The sequence below is a fragment of the Petromyzon marinus genome, chromosome 71 (genome assembly GCF_048934315.1).
Source record: "Petromyzon marinus isolate PM22_M1 ecotype Great Lakes invasive population chromosome 71, UKy_Petmar_22M1.pri1.0, whole genome shotgun sequence".
Classification (NCBI taxonomy): Eukaryota; Metazoa; Chordata; class Hyperoartia; order Petromyzontiformes; family Petromyzontidae; genus Petromyzon; species Petromyzon marinus.
In genome coordinates, this window is record NC_133737.1 from 3,150,112 (window position 1) to 3,170,965 (window position 20,854).

General features: G+C 46.6%; 1 protein-coding gene across 5 annotated transcripts in view; it reads left to right on the forward strand.

Moving 5' to 3' along the window:
- The window catches only part of LOC142906830 (uncharacterized), a 169,869-nt gene that overhangs the window by 141,742 nt on the left and 7,273 nt on the right, over positions 1-20,854 (forward strand). The window contains exons 1-2 of one of the 5 annotated variants that reach the window (XM_076055441.1): positions 11,776-11,866; positions 15,875-16,017. The exons of 1 other annotated variant lie outside the window; for it this stretch is intronic. In XM_076055441.1, the coding sequence (XP_075911556.1) occupies positions 15,998-16,017 (20 nt within the window). In that variant the 5' untranslated portion in view covers positions 11,776-11,866; positions 15,875-15,997. Of the gene's footprint in view, positions 1-11,760; positions 11,867-11,897; positions 16,018-20,854 lie in introns of those variants that run through there. 3 more of the 5 variants (XM_076055442.1, XM_076055445.1, XM_076055444.1) reach the window with 3 other exon arrangements.

Below are 20,854 nucleotides of genomic sequence, written 5' to 3' on the forward strand. Positions count from 1 at the left end.
TAGATATTAAAGTTGCTTATCATAGAAGAGTCTGAGTGGTTCCTTCTTAAGTTCATGCATAATCTTAATTTTAAGAACTGTATCCTGCGGTTAGATCTGAATTCTGAGACCTGATAGAATTACACTAAAACATGATCAGCAAAAGTTAAAGTGAGAATCATTGTATTATCATGATTGGTAATACACCTTAGGCAATGAAGCCGAGCCTAATTTGCACAACGGCATACATTTACATAATTCCATAAATTTGCATAATACCAACACCCGAGGTAACTGGCCCTTAACAGGATAGCAAGCTATGGTGTTGGACCACCAGGCTAACTGCACTCATTACACGGTAACTGGCTACACTGGACCGGATTCCAGCTTGAGTCCCGGACCACGTATTGGAGACTGTAGGACGTGGTATGTAGAACCTAGATTTCTTCAGGATGATAACAGCGCCGGTCCCTCTGGGGGACTCGGCTTATATGCTCTGCGGCATGGCCGGCTCCGCCCTTGGCCACGCCCACCCTCCAGACTCTTCGAGCAAGATCTTGACCCTGACAAGTGATCACCCCTAGCCCCCACTTGGGGCCCCTGTTTAGACTAAACCGGTCCAGTGCCCTCTGGGGTCAACCAGAGTGCCACGGCCCAAAGTAACCCCATTCCCGTGGCCGGCACTCACACCCCATCCTTTCAGGATCGGCACTGCACTCCATGCGTGGTGCCATCCAGCGCTCACCGAGCCCCTCAAGGGCGGGAACTACACAGTGACATCCGCGATGTCACTACATCACCCCCCGCCTTCATAGTACTCAGCCGTCCTGGCTGTTAACTCCCCGTTAGAAAAACAAACAGTTGAACAAACCCTTAGCGTGCCTCAACAAATAAATACCCAAACCCATCTATACAATATGTACTCTGTATATACAATTATACAGTAACTATCGAGGAAAGGGGACAAAAGTACAGAACAATAGGCAACAAGGGAAGAGAGAGAGAAATCAAACAAAACACAGTAACATGCAAACGCTCGGAACCCCCTCCATCACCAACATCTCCCACCCTCACTGTGTAACAACACCCACAAGCACAATAAAGGCTAGGTTCAGCCAATAACCGATATGGCCTGCCGAGTGCGACAACCAATCCATGGTGTGGGAGTGTGCGTGCATGGGGATCACGAAAACTGAAGAGTTTTTGATCGAGTCCTTGTGGCTGGGCCCCCAGGGGAGGTGGACTTGCTCTCCCAAGAGGTCCCCGGGGGAACATGGAAATGTCCCGTCGAACCCGGCACCTCACGAAGAGCAGTCGACCGGCGGCACGGCTGTCCTCTTCTGAATCCAGTGGAGACTGTGCAGGCGGTGGCTCGGGGGACGTTAAACGCGCGGCACCTGAGGACGGAATCACATGACTCCGCAGTGGACCAACCTCAGCGGGTACACGCCTCAGCTCGCCGGACACATCTGATACTCGGCCCCTGCGGTGTCGAGATAGAACGAACTCACGCGGAGCGATGAAATGCTTGAGGCGTGAGGGATGTACAAACCAACTCCGCCGACCCAAGCGAATCTGAATACACTGGTCGAACGACCCGAATCACATCAACCAGCCCCCTCCAGGGTTTAAAGAATTTGGGTGACGTACCCACCGGTACCTGTGGACAGTACAACCAGGCTCTGTCCCCTGGCACCCACTCATATGCGGTCGTACGGGATCCCCTCAGCCGCTCATTTGCCAATTTGCGCAAATTGGAATTTACTCTGGAAGCCTCCCATGCTTCGGAAAGCTTCTGAAAGGTAAAGCGTACGGAGTGATAAATTTTTGATTTCGCCTTATTTGGAAAGGCTTGTAATTGTACATCACCTGATTGGATTAAATTATGACGTCACCCTGCTGCTCTATTTAAGACCGGGAGCAGGTGGAGGGCTTCACTATTCTGGCAAATTGCCCGATGATGCTGAACGTGATTACCAACGAAACATCGTACTCAAAAATTGTAAATGTTGTGGATTCACTCTTCAACACACCGGTGGGCTAAAATAGTGAACTATTTGTCTTTTGTCAACGTGACACATTTTTTACTGATTGGCCGTGTCGGGTGGTTGATGGTTGCGACATTTATAAATAATGCGATCTAACCCAAAAACCTTCATTATGAATAATAATCATGGGATGATGACGTCACTCATGTGGACCCCGGCCCCACCCCCTCATTAATAATCATAGGTGGGTCATTCTTTTTGCTCATGGTGGGGCGGAAGGCGTACCCCCAGATGGGTGAGATGGCACTCGACTCCTTGACGGCAGAAAGGCTGCTGGCACGGGAGTCAGGGATCGTCCTGCCGAAGGCATGGGGATCACCTCCTTGAAGGTGGCCCAGGAAATTCAGGGCCACAAGGCCCACCAGCATTGGCCTAAAGTAGAGGCTTGGCCATGGCGAGAGGAGGACATGGTGTGTGGCCTGTGGCCTGGGGACGCATGTGAGAAGGTCCCCGAGGATGGGTTGGCAACTGGGGAAGCCCCCTCCGCCCTGGGGTCCCACGGCCGAGTGTTTCAGGTGTGGTCAACCGGGCCACATCGCCATAGAATGCCGTGGTGTCAGCAGGGTGCCGGTATCGCCACCGACGCACTCCGACCTGCCGGCAACGTCTTCCCAAGCTCCACCGGATCTAAGTCTCTGATGCTTTCCGAGACCGCCGTGTGCAAAGTGTCAGGGACTGGATGTGATTAGATGCTACTGCGGAATTCAGGGAGAGTGCGTGCCCTTTAGGCCATTGTTTTTTTGTTCCCGTTCCTCGAAATCCCAAGGACTGCAAGACCCTGCCAAGGCGGGGGTTGACCAGTGTCAAGGACCGGCTCACGTGAGCTACGTTCTGGTAAAGGCTTGTAAGGTTGGATTCGGGGGGCTTGTTTATATTGTGTGGGTTGCATTATCGGTTCTTGGGGGGGGGGGGCGGGTCGCGGTTGTGTGGTGCCTGACGGGGTTCTTGCCCATGCCGCAGTTGCCCTGCGTGTTGTCGGTTTGCGGGGGGCACCGTGGGTTGTCCTTTTTGTTGGCGGTCCGCGGGGGGCGCCGGGGTTGCGCTATGTGGTTACGGTTCGCAGTAGATGCTGCGGTTGTACTCTATGGTCGCAGGAAGTGTTGCAACCAAGGTTTTTTTTGTGGTTAATTTTTTGTGTTTGGTGGTGTTCCTCGGATGAGGGTTGCTCTGCCTGTCCACCGGTTGCAGTTGCTGGATGTCAGCCGACTGTTGTCCAGCAACAGCAACTGCGGTGGACAAACAGGGTACACACGCCAGTGAGCATATAGATGGGTGTGTCTGCAGGGTGGAGGAACTGGGGCAAGGGTCATGGAAGACCCCATCTGGAAGCCCCCGGAAGCAGCTCGTGGGTTCGAGAAGAAAGGCACGACCAGGGCGGGGATAGGCCAAGCTGGGTACCATAAAAGCAGCTGAGAGCAGGAGATCAGGGCTGCCGGTTCTGGGACTGGGCTCGTACCGTCGTCGCTGTCATCTTCGCTGCCTCCGTCGCTGCCGTCCTCGCTAGATATTGCGTGGCTGGATAGTTGTTGGCTGTCTCCGTCAGCGCCATCGGTGTTACATGGTCAGTGTTGTGTTTAGGCTCAGCTAGACGACTATAGAGAGCGCATTCATATTTATGCGATCTAACCCAAAAAACCTCTTATGGAGATTTTGGTCACAAAAGCCTAAGTGTTAAACTTGCTTAATTGCCTCAGCAATTTCGAGTTTTGTATCATATCTCATCACAAACACTCGAAGAGCACCCCCAAGTGGCAGCTGCCTCTGTGTAGCATAAGGTGGCCCAGCACCAACCTGCATGTGGGCATGAGTCAGTAGGGGGCGATAATTGATGTGTATGAGAATAGGTTTTCCGCTTATTTCTGCAAACAGAACAGGTGTTAAGATGTTAAAACACCAAACTGAAACCTATTACAAGGAATCATTTCGATTTAAAGCTTTCGTGACTGCAATGATTCATCTTCTTTGGTTCTTTCGGTAAAGTCACGTAGAATGAGAATAAAATAATAAATTGATAAAATAAAATAACACAATAATATTCTCACGACGTTTCGGCCACAACACAAGCGGCCTTCATCAGGTGAAGGGACGAGACTGTCTGGTAGGACAGCACTGGAGTGAAAGAGCCACGTTCAGATCACGGCCTTTAAGCTGTGTGAGAGGAACAAAGCGCCTTGACAAAGGAATTAGCATATAATTTGGCATTGGAATGACTGAATGATTAGCTTGTGACTGGTCACAGAAATAGTTATGTTAAAAGTTAATGCATACACATCCGCAGAGGCACTCCTTGACAATGGAATTAGCATAGAATTTAGCATTGAAATAGCTGAGTGATTAGCTTGTAACTGCTCACAGAAATAGCTACGTTAAAGTCAGACCATACACATTCACCGAGGCACTTAGTACAAATCAAACAGGATAATTTAGCATTGAAATAACTAGGCGAATTTAGCATTGAAATAACTGAGTGATTAGCTAGTGACTGGTCACAGAAGTGACTATGTTGAAGTCAAGGCCTACACATCTGAGCTATTCACAGTACTATATAGTGAACCAATAAAAACTAAAATATAAATTACCTTAATGTTATCAATAAACTCTATATTCTCCAATCAGCTAAGCTACCAACAATAAGTCGTTATATATCACAATGCTATTTGGCAAAAAAATGGGTGGATTCTTACCCTCAACTTTAGCACCACGGATAGCTACGGGCCCCGTTCAGACGGACGAGTTCGTCCATGGTCGGAACAGAGGAGGGGGAGAGAGACAGCTGCGAGGCCCTAGTATACTCCATGTTGTAAAACCATACCATTAACCGTGGTGTGAGAGGTATTAAGAGGCAATGCTGGCGAAAGAGCTGCGGTCTGAAGGTCATGGTAAAAATACAATTAATTAAGAACAGAAATGATTTAAAACATCTTTCCAGTGGTTACTAAGTCAGAATCCATCTTCTCGGTTGAAATTGTCTCTGTGCTTGTATATGTGAATTGCCTCATGAACGAATCTCTCATGGTAGCCGGTTGGTTTGCAAAGAACCTCCGTCTTGGAGAAGTCAATGTCATGTGAGCCCACTGAATTATAACAGTGATCTGCCACTGCAGAGGAGTTCGTCCTACCGTGTTTCAAGTCTGCTTCATGTTCGCGGATGCGGTCCGAGATATGTCTTTTGGTTTCTCCAATGTAGCTACTACCACAGAGGCACTTTAGTTTGTAAACGCCCGGGTACTGTATGTCTGGAACAGCATCTTTTACAGATGGAACTAAATCACGGATTTTATGTACTGTGTTGAATCGGACCTGGATCTTGTGTTTATTCAGGATTTTGGAGATCTTTTTAGTGACCCCTGCAATGTAGGGTAAGGTGATGGTTTTGAGTGGCTCCACAAGAGGATCCTTCTTCATGACTGGAGTGATGGCTTTGCGGATTGTGTAGTCGGAGTAGCCATTAGCCCTGAGAGCCTGGTGTACGTGCTTGAGTTCACTGGTAATGTGTTCCTGGTCGGAAATGCATTGGGCTCTATGGTATAGAGTCTTGATGAGGGAGTTCTTCTGGGATGGATGGTGGTGGGAATCCGGTTTCAAGTAAGCATCTGTATGGGTAGCTTTCCTGTAGACAGAGTGGCTCATTGAACCATCATGTCTCCTTTTAATTAAGACATCCAAATAGGGTAGTTTGCCATCTTTTTCGACCTCTATGGTAAATCTGATGGCTGGGTGTATGGAATTGATGTGGTCGCGGAATTGGCCACATGGCCAGCCTGCTCTAGACCAATTCCGCGACCACATCAATTCCATATTACCAGTGAACTCAAGCACGTACACCAGGCTCTCAGGGCTAATGGCTACTCCGACTACACAATCCGCAAAGCCATCACTCCAGTCATGAAGAAGGATCCTCTTGTGGAGCCACTCAAAACCATCACCTTACCCTGCATTGCAGGGGTCACTAAAAAGATCTCCAAAATCCTGAATAAACACAAGATCCAGGTCCGATTCAACACAGTACATAAAATCCGTGATTTAGTTCCATCTGTAAAAGATGCTGTTCCAGACATACAGTACCCGGCGTTTACAAACTAAAGTGCCTCTGTGGTAGTAGCTACATTGGAGAAACCAAAAGACATATCTCAGACCGCATCCACTAACATAAAGTAGACTTGAAACACGGTAGGACGAACTCCTCTGCCGTGGCAGATCACTGTTATAATTCAGTGGGCTCACATGACATTGACTTCTCCAAGACGGAGGTTCTTTGCAAACCAACCGGCTACCATGAGAGATTCGTTCATGAGGCCATTCACATATACAAGCACAGAGACAATTTCAACCGAGAAGATGGATTCTGGCTTAGTAACCACTGGAAAGATGTTTTAAATCATTTCTGTTCTTAATTAATTGTATTTTTACGATGACCTTCAGACCGCAGCTCTTTCGCCAGCATTGCCTCTTAATACCTCTCACACCACGGTTAATGGTATGGTTTTACAACATGGAGTATACTAGGGCCTCGCAGCTGTCTCTCTCCCCCTCCTCTGTTCCGACCATGGACGAACTCGTCCGTCTGAATGGGGCCCGTAGCTATCCGTGGTGCTAAAGTTGAGGGTAAGAATCCACCCATGTTTTCGCCATATAGCATTGTGATATATAACGACTTATTGTTGGTAGCTTAGCTGATTGGAGAATATAGAGTTTATTGATAACATTAAGGTAATTTATATTTTAGTTTTTATTGGTTCACTATATAGTACTGTGAATAGCTCAGATGTGTAGGCCTTGACTTCAACATAGTCATTTCTGTGACCAGTCACTAGCTAATCACTCAGTTATTTCAATGCTAAATTCGCCTAGTTATTTCAATGCTAAATTCTCCTGTTTGATTTGTACTAAGTGCCTCGGTGAATGTGTATGGTCTGACTTTAACGTAGCTATTTCTGTGAGCAGTTACAAGCTAATCACTCAGCTATTTCAATGCTAAATTCTATGCTAATTCCATTGTCAAGGGGTGCCTCTGCGGATGTGTATGCTTTAACTTAGCTATTTCAATGCTAAATTCTATGCTAGTTCCATTGTCAAGGGGTGCCTCTGCGGATGTGTATGCTTTGACTTTTAACATAACTATTTCTGTGACCAGTCACAAGCTAATCATTCAGCCATTTCAATGCTAAATTATATGCTAATTTCTTTGTCAAGGCGCTTTGTTCCTCTCACACAGCTTAAAGGCCGTGATCTGAACGTGGCTCTTTCACTCCAGCGCTGTCCTACCAGACAGTCTCGTCCCTTCACCTGATGAAGGCCGCTTGTGTTGTGGCCGAAACGTCGTGAGAATATTATTGTGTTATTTTATTTTATCAATTTATTATTTTATTCTCATTCTACGTGACTTTACCGAAAGAACCAAAGAAGACAAGGAATCATGTCTGCATTAATCACAATACTGGTTAGAATGCAAAAAAAAACGTACTCTGATAATATATGCACTGTATTTGACACTGATTGGTCCACACCAGAGACAGCTTTCTTTTGAGCCTAGTCTCAAAACGGTATTAGAGCAGAGGAGGCCAAAACGCCTTTTGCCAGAAAACTGAATCTCATATTTTGGTACTGGCAAAGGAGATCCCATGATGAAATTGACGTGTAATCTCAGTTGTGTAATTTTTGGATAATATTTGGAATTACCCAAATTTTGACAATGACACCCACATGCAATGATCTATGTTTTTTCGGTAGTCACATAGAAATAAGAAATAATAAAATTACATAATAGCGTACGACGTTTCGATTGCAACACAAGCAATCATCATCAGGTACAGAAGAGCTAAATTTAAGAGAGTGAGGAAACATAACCACAGAGATATATACAGACACCCAAGTAGAGGGAATTAACACAGATACACCAGGGGATACAGAGAGAGACGGAGGAGCACACTAAATCAAACAGTTTAGCAAAATTTGGAAACCATATAAAGCAACACAGACGGTCGGTCAAAACACAACGCATGGTCTGGTTGATTACACTATTTCAAAGATTGCAAGTTAAGTGTGAAATTTAAGAGAGTGATAGAATACAGACCGCATACACATATATAGACATCCAAGCAGAACGAGTTAGCACAGAGACACATGGGGAGAGATGCACACAGTGAAGCAGCATCTCTGTGTCGAGGCCTTAAATAGACAGACGGCGGGGCTGGGACTGAGAGACAATGGGACACAAATTAGCATGAAGAGAGTATACATCAAAGGACGGCGCGGGTGGATGACATAAGTTGTCAAGCACATAGGGGTGCGGAGGAAACAGCAGCACACACTCCGAGACACCAAGGCACACACACAGGCAGAGACAGCACAGTGACACAAACCCAAGCCAAGACACAAAGGTAGACACACCAGCAGAGACAACACAAAGACACAGACTTCATACCTCCCCGTAGAGGTGGTTTAAACTTGATTTGGCGCTTTCGTGACTGCAGGAATTACTCTTTGTTTTTTTCGGTAAAGTCACGTAGAAATAAGAAATAAAATTACATAATAGCGTACGATGTTTCGATTGCAACACAAGCAATCATCATCAGGTACAGAAAAGCTAAATTTGAGAGAGAGGAAACATAACCGCAGATATATTTAGTGTGCTCCTCCGTCTCTCTCTGTATCCCCTGGTGTATGTGTTGATTCCCTCTACTTGAGTGTCTGTATATATATCTGCGGTTATGTGTTTCCTCTCTCTCTTAAATTTAGCTCTTCTGTACCTGATGATTGCTTGTGTTGCAATCGAAACGTCGTAAGCTATTATGTAATTTTATTTGTTATTTTTACGTGACTTTCCCGAAAAAAACAGAGTTATTCCTGCAATCATGAAAGCGCCAAATCAAGAATGATGTATGTGTTTTGAATGACACAATAGTATGTTTTACATCCACTGTTAAGCAGATGGTGCATATTTTGGTTAATGTTACTGGAGTAGCCAGGGGTGCCTGTCGGATTTGTACCTTGAACCTCTGCAATAAATAGAGAATGCGCTACCACTTGGCTTCCCTCAATCTGAGTGTTGGCATGCAAGCGTGAATGTTTCTAACCGGCGCAGATATTCCATTTAGAGGGGTCCACGTTTTACATGCCTAGAGAAGGGAGGGCATAACTGTGGCCGAGAAGACCCGAAGCTTCATGCGGAGCGACAGACCAGGTAGCTTCCAAACAGCATTGTGCAGATGATGAAAATATAATGCCGCCCGACTGATTCGGACCGCCCACACACTGTGTGCACACATTCGCAGTGGAGACGTATTGTGTACACACAATGTACACGCAGAGCATACACACATAGTGTACATACACACACAGTCTGCACATACACAGTATATACACAAACACTTTACTAAGAATAACGACCGCCATGTTTCAGTGGCAGTGATGTCACCACAGCGTTTCTGCCAGGCTATGTGCACATGTAGGCCACGTGAAGTGTCGAAAGCCCGCCGGCAGGTCACAGGGCAGACTCCGGTGCCATGGGTCGACTGAGATGACTGGCCGATGCACCACCTGTACCCCCTACTGTGCCAACACAGTGTGTGGGGGCCGACGTCCACCTCCCTGCTCATCGTGAGCGGGCGGGGCGCGACGTCCACTCCCTCCACTCCCCCCTCCTCCTCGTCGGCCGCCTCTCGCCAGGCCCCCGCCGATCGGGTGATCGGCTCTCCAGCGCCAGCGCCCTCTCTGAGGGACATATCTGAATGGCTGGCTTACCACCACGAAGGTTATCCCGCACACGCCGAGTGCTAATCAAAAGAAACGGCGGCGGTATGAATATGCACACTCTATAGGCGCATGCTTCCCATACGGCCAGCGCTACGGCTTCGGAGGACCCGGCAGCATAATGCAAACACGCAGTGCAAACTCGCTGCGTAAAGCGCGCTGCGTAAAAACGCATGCGAGCTTAAACACATGCAAACGACGGCGTCCGTATATGCTGTAGTACACGCGCCTTCACGCGCATGCTCAAATCACTCACACCACACCCACGCTACAGCCCTGCGCTCGCTCTCATGCCGGGCACACCGTCTCTCCACACAGACGCACCACACACAGATCACAGATGCTACGCCGAGGGTCTGCCCACACACAGAAATCACACTACACCGATACACATTACCCGGAGGAGGAATATTTCGCGAGGAGAGCCTAGCCTATGAACCCAGCTACTCAAACGTCCTACCCCGTACCTTGAAACTGGACTCGTGGTGTCCAACAGACGCTGAGAGAGTCGGAGGGAGAAGGACGAGAGAAGACTTGCCCAGTCACTGTCTCGCAGCAGCACTCGCTGGCATCACACGGATGCTGTGAGCGGCTTGAAGAGGCAGGATGGCAGGCAGGTAGTGGGTCGTGACGGACCAGAGGTTGTGGACAACTCCCCCCCAATCGTCCCAGGGCTGCCACCTTTTTACTCTAAACTTCAAAGGCTCGGGGGGCGTTGCGTCGCGCAGCCAATCACGCGCCTTCTTTTCAATTTACAACTGATGCCCCACCCTCACCTGGAGCGTCCGTTATGCCCCCACCCATTGTCCCTTGCTCAGGGTTCCTTGCTCAAGGTTCCTTTCTCTCATCGTTCTCCCGTGCCCAGTAGTTCGCGTCTTCGGGTCTGCTCTTTATGCCTAATATTCCACCCTCTGTCCTCCCGCACCCCCCCCCCCCCCCAATGTCGTGAGCAACTCATTGCAGTTGGCCCAGGGAATCTTTTCTTTTTGCGCCCATACAATTTTCAGCCAATTTAGGGGCACCGCAATGTAACCTGTCCTGTGGGGGTCGGCCAATCTGCTGGCACCGGGAAACCGTGGGACTCTCCCCCTGGGGCCCCTTCGGGATTAAAACCAGATGTGCCAGGCAACCCCCAGCCAGGACACTACGTGGGTGCGCTGCGTGCGGGTGGCGTGTTTAGTGCGGGGGCCGGGACGGGAATCGCGGCGTTCGCAGAGTTGCTCCGCGGTCGTGACTCCAGAAGTGTACTTAGGACACAGTGTACCCACAAGGTGTACACACACCATGTACATACACAGTGTACACGCACATTCTGCACATACACAGTGTATACACACACACAGTAACAAGAACAACGATCGCCATTCGCCACTAAGTGGCAGTGACGCTTGTGCCAGGCTATGTGCACGTTAAGGTCACGTGAAGAGGAGTTCACGGGGCAGACCCAGCAGGTGCCATGGGTCGACTGATTGAGATGACTGGCCGATGCACCACCTGTGCCCCCTACTGTGCCAACAGTGTACACACACAATAATGTTCACGTTGTTGTTGCGCTCACGCACCCAAGGGATCTCTGTTAAAGAGAGGCAGCAATGGAAAAGTAATCTAAATAAACTAAAACTCAAACCTCCCTCTCTCTCGCTCTCTGACGTCACCACTCTGCATTACCTCATCGGTGTGAGACGCCTGAGGGAGGTGTACCTCGCTAGTGACGACATGTCACCTAGGTATTCTCCCCCAACCCCCCCTCCACCGCGCGTTTGAGCGTGACGTCACGTCTGGTTTGTCACTGCCGATTTTCGTTCCAGTAAAAATCCTTATTTGGGCAAAGCTACGCCCAGTCACTGGTACCTCATTAAGATAATATATTCATAAATACCATCACGAGTTGATTGCGACGGGTTCAGAATCCACGCCCGACATTGGCCTGGCTCATTATCATAATTTATTCGGTAACATCGCAGCTCGTTGGGGGAAGGGGATTGTGCTGCACTCCGCAAGTGACGTCATGTCACCTCCTGCTGCCGAATGACGTCACGAGATATCAGGAAGCTGTTGCACTGCGCGCGCTCACACTGAGATCCGAGGTGAGAAGTTCACATCGTGGTTGTTGTTGTGGTAGTTGTTGTTGTTTACCCAGGTAGAGCCTCGCATCTTATCTCTCTCTCTCTCTTGTAGGGATATCAATTGAGTAGCAGCGAGTATGGAATCGATGTCCAGGTTGGAACATTACAACGCGGGGCCTAGCCTTGCGGGGCCTTGCCCCCTGCCCATCGCCTGAATGCATTTGCTTTAATTCTCTGCTTAAGTTTAATTTGTCTTCACCTGGCTCACTATTTTGTCACTTTGTTTCTTTTAAATATTTCTACAGTTTTTTTTTATTTTACCAGGCATATCCCACTTGAGCTGCTACACCGCTCTTTTTCAGAAGCGACCTCCCCACAACAAAGTGGCTTATCAACGTGTGGAAATGTCTGTCGGTCAAATACTCTAAACGCGTGGTGATGTTGACTCTAAATGTGCAGGGAAAAACCGGAGGATTCGGAGGAAATTCCACGGGGAGAGAGACACGCAAACGCCAAATATACATTAGTAATACAGGTTTGTTTGGGTTAGATCGCGTAAATATATGTGTAGTTAAACCCTCCACCACCCGACACAGCCAACTAGTAGGGGTTGTCACGTAAACAGAATGTGGCCAATTCGTCACTCGTACATCACACCAGTGTGGTGGAGAGCCAAGCCACAACATTTTCAATCTTAAGTACGACGTTTCGCCAGTAATTACAACCAGCTTCATCAGGCGACAGCCAAATGTTGTGGCTTGGCTCTGTAGAAATATAATTCGGCTCGCTGGGATTATAGCTCAGCATGCTAACTGTTGCACTACCGCTCCCCACTCACGCACAAACATCATCGAAAGTATAGTATTTATTCAGTACTAGCTAAGTTACCCGGCTTCGCACAGGCCTCAGTAATCAAACATTAAGAGTAATGCCTTGCCATGCTGGCTTTGTTCGAATAATTGATTTCTGGCAATGAAGTCGGTAAATGTGTGTTTTTGTAACGGTTTTTCGGTTGTGTTATATAATCGCAGGGCTTGTTTTCATAATGAGGGCAGCTTTTAAATCCATTGCCCTTGGAGAGCTTCAGGATAGACATTGTTGGATGTTTTTCCATCTGATTGTTTTAATCGAATGAAGCTTAAATTTAGGCATACATGTCGACAGCAAATTAGTGGAAGAGCTCTTTGCGTCTCAAGAAGAGATTGAAACCTCCGTTTCATACTATGATCCTGAATGCAAATACAGTGAAACCTTGGCTTGCGAGTAACTTGGTCTGCGAGTGTTTTGCAAGACGAGCAAAACATTTTTATAAATAATAATTTGATAAACGAGCGATGTCTTGCAATACGAGCAGTACGTACAGTATACGCTTTGTCTGCTGAGCGTCACGTGATCACAACAGCCAAAGGTTATCTCGATGCGGGATTGTGAGTAATCATCTCCCATGCTCGGTCTCAGTCGGCGTGTCTCACTCGTATAGTCAACATCCGTGCGAGCGTATACTGTTTACTACAGTATAGTGTTGTGACCACATGTGTGTGCGTAAAGCATTTTTTAAATTTTGTGTCCAAGTGTAGTGACTGTTCTTTAGTAACTGTACTGCAAGTGAATGTCGTCCTACACAATAACCCTCCTCTCCACTCTCTCGTCTCCCTCACACCAGCCACGATTAAATGCAATTAATAAATTTGATTACTTTATATTAAATTTAAATAATAAAAATATAAAAAGGTATTTTGTATTACATTTTTGTTATATGAATACAGTATTATTTCTTATGGGGAAATTCGCTTTGATATACGAGTGCTTTGGATTACGAGCACATTTCCGGAACGAATTATGCTTGCAATCCAAGGTTTCACTGTACGTCCATGGCGGAAATCTTATTTTGTTTTGGCAAGCCTATTGCTGGGTCAGTTTGGCGGAGTAAGAAATGGTAGCCATCATCACCTTGCAGGAATTGCATCTTGGTGTTGATGACATTTTTGCAATGCTGGTGAGCCTGTCTAGTATTGTCAGACATGCAAGTAGATCTGTGAGAACAAATATAGCAGTGCAGTGGAGACACTTATGTTATGGTGAGTGTGTGGAATTGTAGTATATGAAATGTCAAAATGTGTTTGCATGTGTGGCAAACCGGAAGTAGTGAGAATGCCCCGGGCTTTAACACATGGCAATAGAAAGCAAGGGGGGAGTTGAGGAGCAGGGGGTTTGGAGTGTGCACGTGGTATAGGTGTTGAGTGTGCGTGGAAAGTTTGGGGTGTGTTGGTGGAATTTGGTTCACAAAAAATCTACACAGGTGCAAAGTCTGCTTAATCTTTATAGATTTACACAATTTTTTATCTTGGAATATTTTTTTGTGTACGGTTTCTTCTTTATTTCAATTGTATAGTTTATTTGGAGTGCATTACTTAATTCAATTGTGATGTAAAATTTAGTTGACGTTTACTTAACGCCATTACTTAGGTAGGGCTTAAGTATAGAATATCGCACTTTTATCTTTCGCGCGGCAATTTCCAAGAATGTAACCTCAGCGAAATGCAAGGGGCTGCTGTATTTTATGTCTATTGACTACAGCAGAGGTGTATGGATTTTGAACAGAAACTAGATCTCTGCATTCTTGATTTAATTAAGGCCTATTGTACCATAAAGAGGCTTGGGGCTTTGGGTTGTTATTTGTATTCATATCTATGCCTCTGCTCACATTATTTGAGGATTTGTATGATTTTGGGCAGGATGGTTTAACGCTGCGTGACCAGGAGTCCGATCCATTTCATGTTCAACATGGCTTGTGACAGAAATTCATTCTGGCCCCATGCATTACATTACATAGCATCTTCAATAACTATGTAGTTTAAGAAGCTCCCAATCGTCATAATAAAACCATTGCATTTGTTACGGTTACAATGATTTGCTAATCGATGCCTGGTCATAGTTAAAGGATCGTTCCCTGCTGGTCAACCATATTACATCTGCTGATGATTTGGTAATGGCTACTCAGTGAGATGGATTAGGGAATCTTGTTCTATGCCTTGATAATTCTATCTTGAAATGGGGCCTTGCAAATGTTCCACAAAAATAATGACCTGCCTGGTAATTCCATGTCATACAACACTGCACCTGCTCAACTCTGCACGAATAATCAGGCAATTCTACAAGTGTTGGAGGAGCTCCCATACCTGGTTAATGTGTTCACGACCAGCTCTGGTTTGGCAGCCAAAGTCTCACTTAAAATTAGTCGAGCAGCATTATTTCATTAGACTGTAACACTGTGTGGAAGGTGCCTGGAATTTTGCTCCATACATAGCTCTGAGTGTCCATCGCTAATGTCAAGTCCATCTGAGACCATCCCTCTCCCTGCCATACTGGCATCGCACCCGCCCCTCACCCTTCATCCTGCGGATGTTCGACACACAGGATGGCACCACTAAGCCATTTTGAGTTGTGTTGGTCACGCGGCCACGAGGTGCTTGTTGGTGAACGCAGCCCCTGGGCCTGGCTCTAGGGGTGATATCAATATAGAATATATGTAAGGATGCCCCCCAATAGGCTCCCCCTGGAACTCTATCAAACATGTTCCACTGGGCGAAGACCCCGGGGCTGGCCCAAGACAATGCCGCTTGGCTGGCCTGGGAACGCTTCGGAATTCCCCAAGATGAGCGAGTCTGTCTCCAGGGAAAAGGAGACCTGGACCGCCCTCAGCATGCTGCCACCACGACCCTCACCAGGACAAGTGTTTTCAGAAACTAATGAACACAGCTGTTCTTCTTGGCCACAGATATTACTCTGTGGATGCAAAATATGAACTTATTTAAATGACAATCTGTGCTGGCTTGTACAATGAAGGCTGGCCTGCCTATGATTCATTTTGTATTCAGCCAGATTATATTGTATTAGAAGCTTATAGATGCTTAAGATATCAATATAGAATATAATCTTGAGTCTCTTTAGCAGGCGAGCCTGCATTGGTTCGGTGATGAATCCCGTATTCTCAGACACTGCATGCTCAAGCAGCTTTTGTTTGTCCAGACATTAGGGGCTGAACAGGCATGGCATTGGCTAGAAAAGAGATTGGAGGATGTGGAGGTGATCGGACCTGCCGATGACTTGCCAAGAGTGAAGATCGGCCTCTGTGGAGGAGGCCCATGAAGTATGCTGCAGGGCAGTTTGAGGTATTTGCTCTGCAACAATGATGAGGGTGGAAGAGCGACGCCCACATGAATGGGTGGAACGCTGGGTTCCTCAAACCCAGCAAGACAGTGGCGAGCACAGCTGGTTCATCTGTCAGTCAACCCTTGACACCTATATCATTACCATTACCTGCTGACAAGGAATCCACACTTACATGGTGTTAAATTGCACCTATCATGGTATTAGGATTGTGATAAGATTACTTCCAATTCATCATGAATGGTCGATGTTGTGTTTATATAATACTAGCGGGCAGTACCCGGCGTTGCCCGGGCAAAAAGGACACACACATCAACTTACACATACACATCAACTCACGCACGCACATAGACTGACACACACACATGGACTTAGACACACATTAGCATTGTAAAAATTACGAACTTAATAGATAAATATTAGTTGTCTACACACATGCACACACATCGACTGACACACACATCGAATCGCGCACACACATACATAGACTCGCACACACACAGACCTACACACACATTTGGACTTACCCACACACATTGGACTCACACACACAGCGACTCACACACACATGGACTTAAACACACACATTAATAGAGTCACACACACAACAACAACCGCTATTCGCCACTAAGTGGCGGTGACGTCACCACGACGCTTGTGCCAGGCTATGTGCACCCTGAGGCCACGTGAAGTGTCGAACACCCGCTGGCAGGAGGTCACGGGGCAGGCCCAGGTGCCACGGGTCGACTGACTGAGATGACTGGCTGATGCACCACCTGTGCCCCCTACTGTGCCAACTTGCTGTGCTTTAGCCACCCGGCGGTCCGCTCGTTGTTCTGAGCGTCGTTCCTCCGCCCTCCGTTGTTATTGGAGGGCGACTACCTCCAACTACCCAGTAGCGTCACACACACGGACCTACACACACACATGGACTTACACAAACACACATATTGACTAACACACATGCACCGACCCACACACAAACACATTCACTTATACACACACATCGACTTACAAATGCCCATGGATTCACGCAGACACATTCGACGTACACACACACACAGACATCGACTGACACACATGGACCTACACACACACATCGTCTAACACACAAACACATCGACTTAAACACACGCAGACTGACATGCACATGGAACTACACACACACATGGACTTACACGCATATTGACTGACACACACGCATATCGACTGACACACACATCGACTTAAACACACCGCACACAGACACATGGACGTACACAAACAAACAGTGACTGTCACACACATTGACTCGCACACACATTGACGCATACACACACGGGCTCGCACAGACACAATGCACACACACATGGACCCTCGCCCACATGGACGTACAGACGCACACTCTCACTTTCATATTGACTAAATACGTTTTTAAATAATAGTTTTCTATGTACGTGCCTTTAGCGAAAGAAGCAAGGGAGAGGGGAAATGCATGCATGTATAATAAGTAAATAATTAGGAGTGACTGCGAGGGTGTTCTGCCATTTTGGTGCAAACATTTGCTTAAGCAAATTAATGAAAGTCAACGAATTCAAAATTAACCTAATCGACCTATAACTATGAGCAGATGCGCACCAATCAAGCGTAATTGACATAATATCACTACTCAAACCCCCTACTGAGGGGGCAAGTGTAAATATTATAGAATGAAGACGTAATTGAGTATATTTATTGGTTTGCCATCTGTGCAGTAAGTGATATTGCGTGGCTGCTTATGTCTCAAGAATCCAGAATAAAGCTCTTCTTCAAAAACATTGGTTCATCCCTGTCAGTTAATTTAACCTATAAGAGGCGATTTGTGAAGGGTGCTGTGAATCTGTGCGTGTTACCTTGCGCAGTGTCCACACAAAAGAGAATTCCCCCCTCACCCCCACTGAACGCGTGTGACTTGGTAGGGCCCCCCCCCCCACCGAACGCGTGTGAGTTGGTATGGTCGAGCGCTCGCTGTGTAATAATCGTTAATTAAACTTCTTTAAAGGTGACGGACGCGAAATCGGAATAGCGCTGGCTCAGCACGGGGCTTATGGCATGGTACCTGGCTACTTATTTTTTTACATAAACCCCACAGTTTGCAAGCCAAATCCTTCACAACTTTCGGCCGCATACAGATAAACAGATACGCAGATAGACAAACAATGACATTTATAGGTAAGACTAGCGGGAAGTACCTGCCGTTGCCCGGGCAAAACATATTTACAAACGTATTCTTTTTATTTTGTTTTATTTTTCTACCTACGTGACTTTACCGAAAGAACCAATGAGTATATTTGAAAACTTATCTTAAAAACATTACATATGCATACACAGATACTAAACTATTGTGAAAGCCCGGTGGGCCGTTTGTCCATTTGTTCATTTCTCCACCAACACAATTATAAGACGCTTTCAGAAGTCCAAAAAGTTATAGAAAGTGGGGGTTAAATAGCTGATATAAAAGGTTTCCGAAAATTGTCGACCTCCCCCTCTCAAAAATATTTTTACCCCCGCGTGGGTACCTGCTTTCACTACAACAGTGCATACCGAATGTGGTGATACCTGCTATTACTACAGCAGTGCATACCGACTGTGGTGGTACCTGCTATCACTACAGCAGTGCATACCGACTGTGGTGGTACATGCTATCACTACAGCAGTGCATACTGACTGGTGGTACCTACTATGATTACAGTAGTGCAGACTGTGGTGGTACCTGCTATGATTAAAGCAGTGCATACCGACTGTGGTGGTACCTGCTTTCACTACAGCAGTGTATACCGATTGTGGTGGCACCTGCTATGATTAACGCAGTGCATACCGACTGTGGTGGTACCTGCATTCACTACAGCAGTGCATCACCACTGTGGTGGTACCTGCTATCACCACAGCAGTGCATACCGACTGTGGTGGTACCTGCTTTTACTATAGCAGTGCATATTGACTGGTGGTACCTGCTTTCACCACAGCAGTGCATACCGACTGTGGTGGTACCTGCTATCACAGAAGTGCATACCGACTGTGGTGGTACCTGCTTTAACTACAGCATTGCATACCGACTGTGGTGGTTCCTGCTATCACCGCAGCAGTGCATATTGTGGTGGTTCCTGCTTTCACGACAGCAGTGCATACTGTGGTGGTACCTGCTATGATTACAGCAGTGCATACTGAGTGTGGTGGGATCTGCTATGATTACAGCAGTGCATACTGTGGTGGTACCTGGTTTCATTACAGCAGTGCATACCGACTGTGGTGGTACCTGTATGATTACAGCAGTACATACTGTAGTGGTACCTGCTATCACTACAGTAGTACATGCTGACTGTATCTTATATATAAAAGGGAAATTTACGAATGTGTGTCTGTTCAAAATGTTTAGCATACTTCCCGACATGCAACCAACTTGTATTCAACGGGAATAGGCCGATTAGAAAGAAATATACAACCTTCGATTCCTTTGAGCGATTTAAAGAATCGAATCTTGGCACGCTTGGGTTTTATTTTATTTTTAATTAATGAGTTTTCTTTTCATTTGTATGTTATGTTTTTAAGTTTTCAGAAGTTTTTCAATATATATTTTTCCCCCAGGCAATGCCGGGTATTTCCCGCTAGTAGCAGTATATATCGACTCTATAGCACAAAGTACTCACCTGACAGAAGGCCGTGGTGAGACCTAGTCCCGTGCAGAGCCCCCGGCCTCGCCTAGATTGCCCAGCCGGCCGAGGCTGGGGGCTGGGCCGCTACCCCCCCCCCCACTACAATAATACTATAGTCTTGGTTCTTTCGATAAAGTCGCGTAGAAGGGAAAGAATAAAATAATAAAAATATAAAACAATACAATTCTCATGACGTTTCGACTGCAACACAAGCAATCATCTTCAGGTGTGAAAACCACAGCAAGAAAATTGGAAAAAAAGTGGCGCTTATTTTTAATGTTAGCACCACGGAGAGCGATTTGACAGTTTGTTCAGATGGACGAGTCCATCTATGTTCGGAAAAGAGGAGGGGGGAGACGAAAATAATGGATGCGGTCTGAAAGCCACCGTAAGCGTAAACAATCAATTAAGACCCGAAATGGTTTATCAAATCCTTCCAATGATTGCTAAGCCAGAATCCATCTTCTCAGTTGAAATTGTCTCTGTGTTTGTATATGTGGATAGCCTCATGAACGAATCTCTCATGGTAGCCAGATGGCTTGCAAAGAACCTCTGTCTTGGAGAAGTCAATGTCAAGTGAGCCTACTGAATTATAACAGTGATCTGCCACGGCCGAGGTGTTGGTCCTACCATGTTTAAGGTCTGCTTTGTGTTCACGAATGCGGTCCGAGACATGTCGTTTCGTTTCTCCAATGTAACTACTACCACAGAGGCAACTTAGTTTGTAGACACCAGGGTACTGTATGTCCGGAATCACATATTTTACAGACGGAACCAGATCACAGATTTTATGTAATGTGTTGAATCGTACCTGGATCTTGTGTTTATTCAAGACTTTGGAGATCTTTTTTGTGACCCCCGCAATGTAGGGTAAAGTGATGGTTTTGAAAGGCTCTTCAAGAGGGTCCTTCTTCATGGTTGGAGTGATAGCTTTGCGGAATGTGTAGTCGGAGTAACCATTAGCCTTAAGAGCTTGGTGTACGTGCTTGAGTTCACTGCCTATGTGTTCCTGGTCGGATATGCATTGGGCTCTATGGTGCAGAGTCTTGATGAGGGAATTCTTCTGGTGATGGATGGTGGTGGGAATCCGGTTTCAGGTAAGCATCCGTATGGGGATCTTTCCTGTAGACAGAGTGGCTCTCTTTTTTATTAGGACATCCAAAAAGGT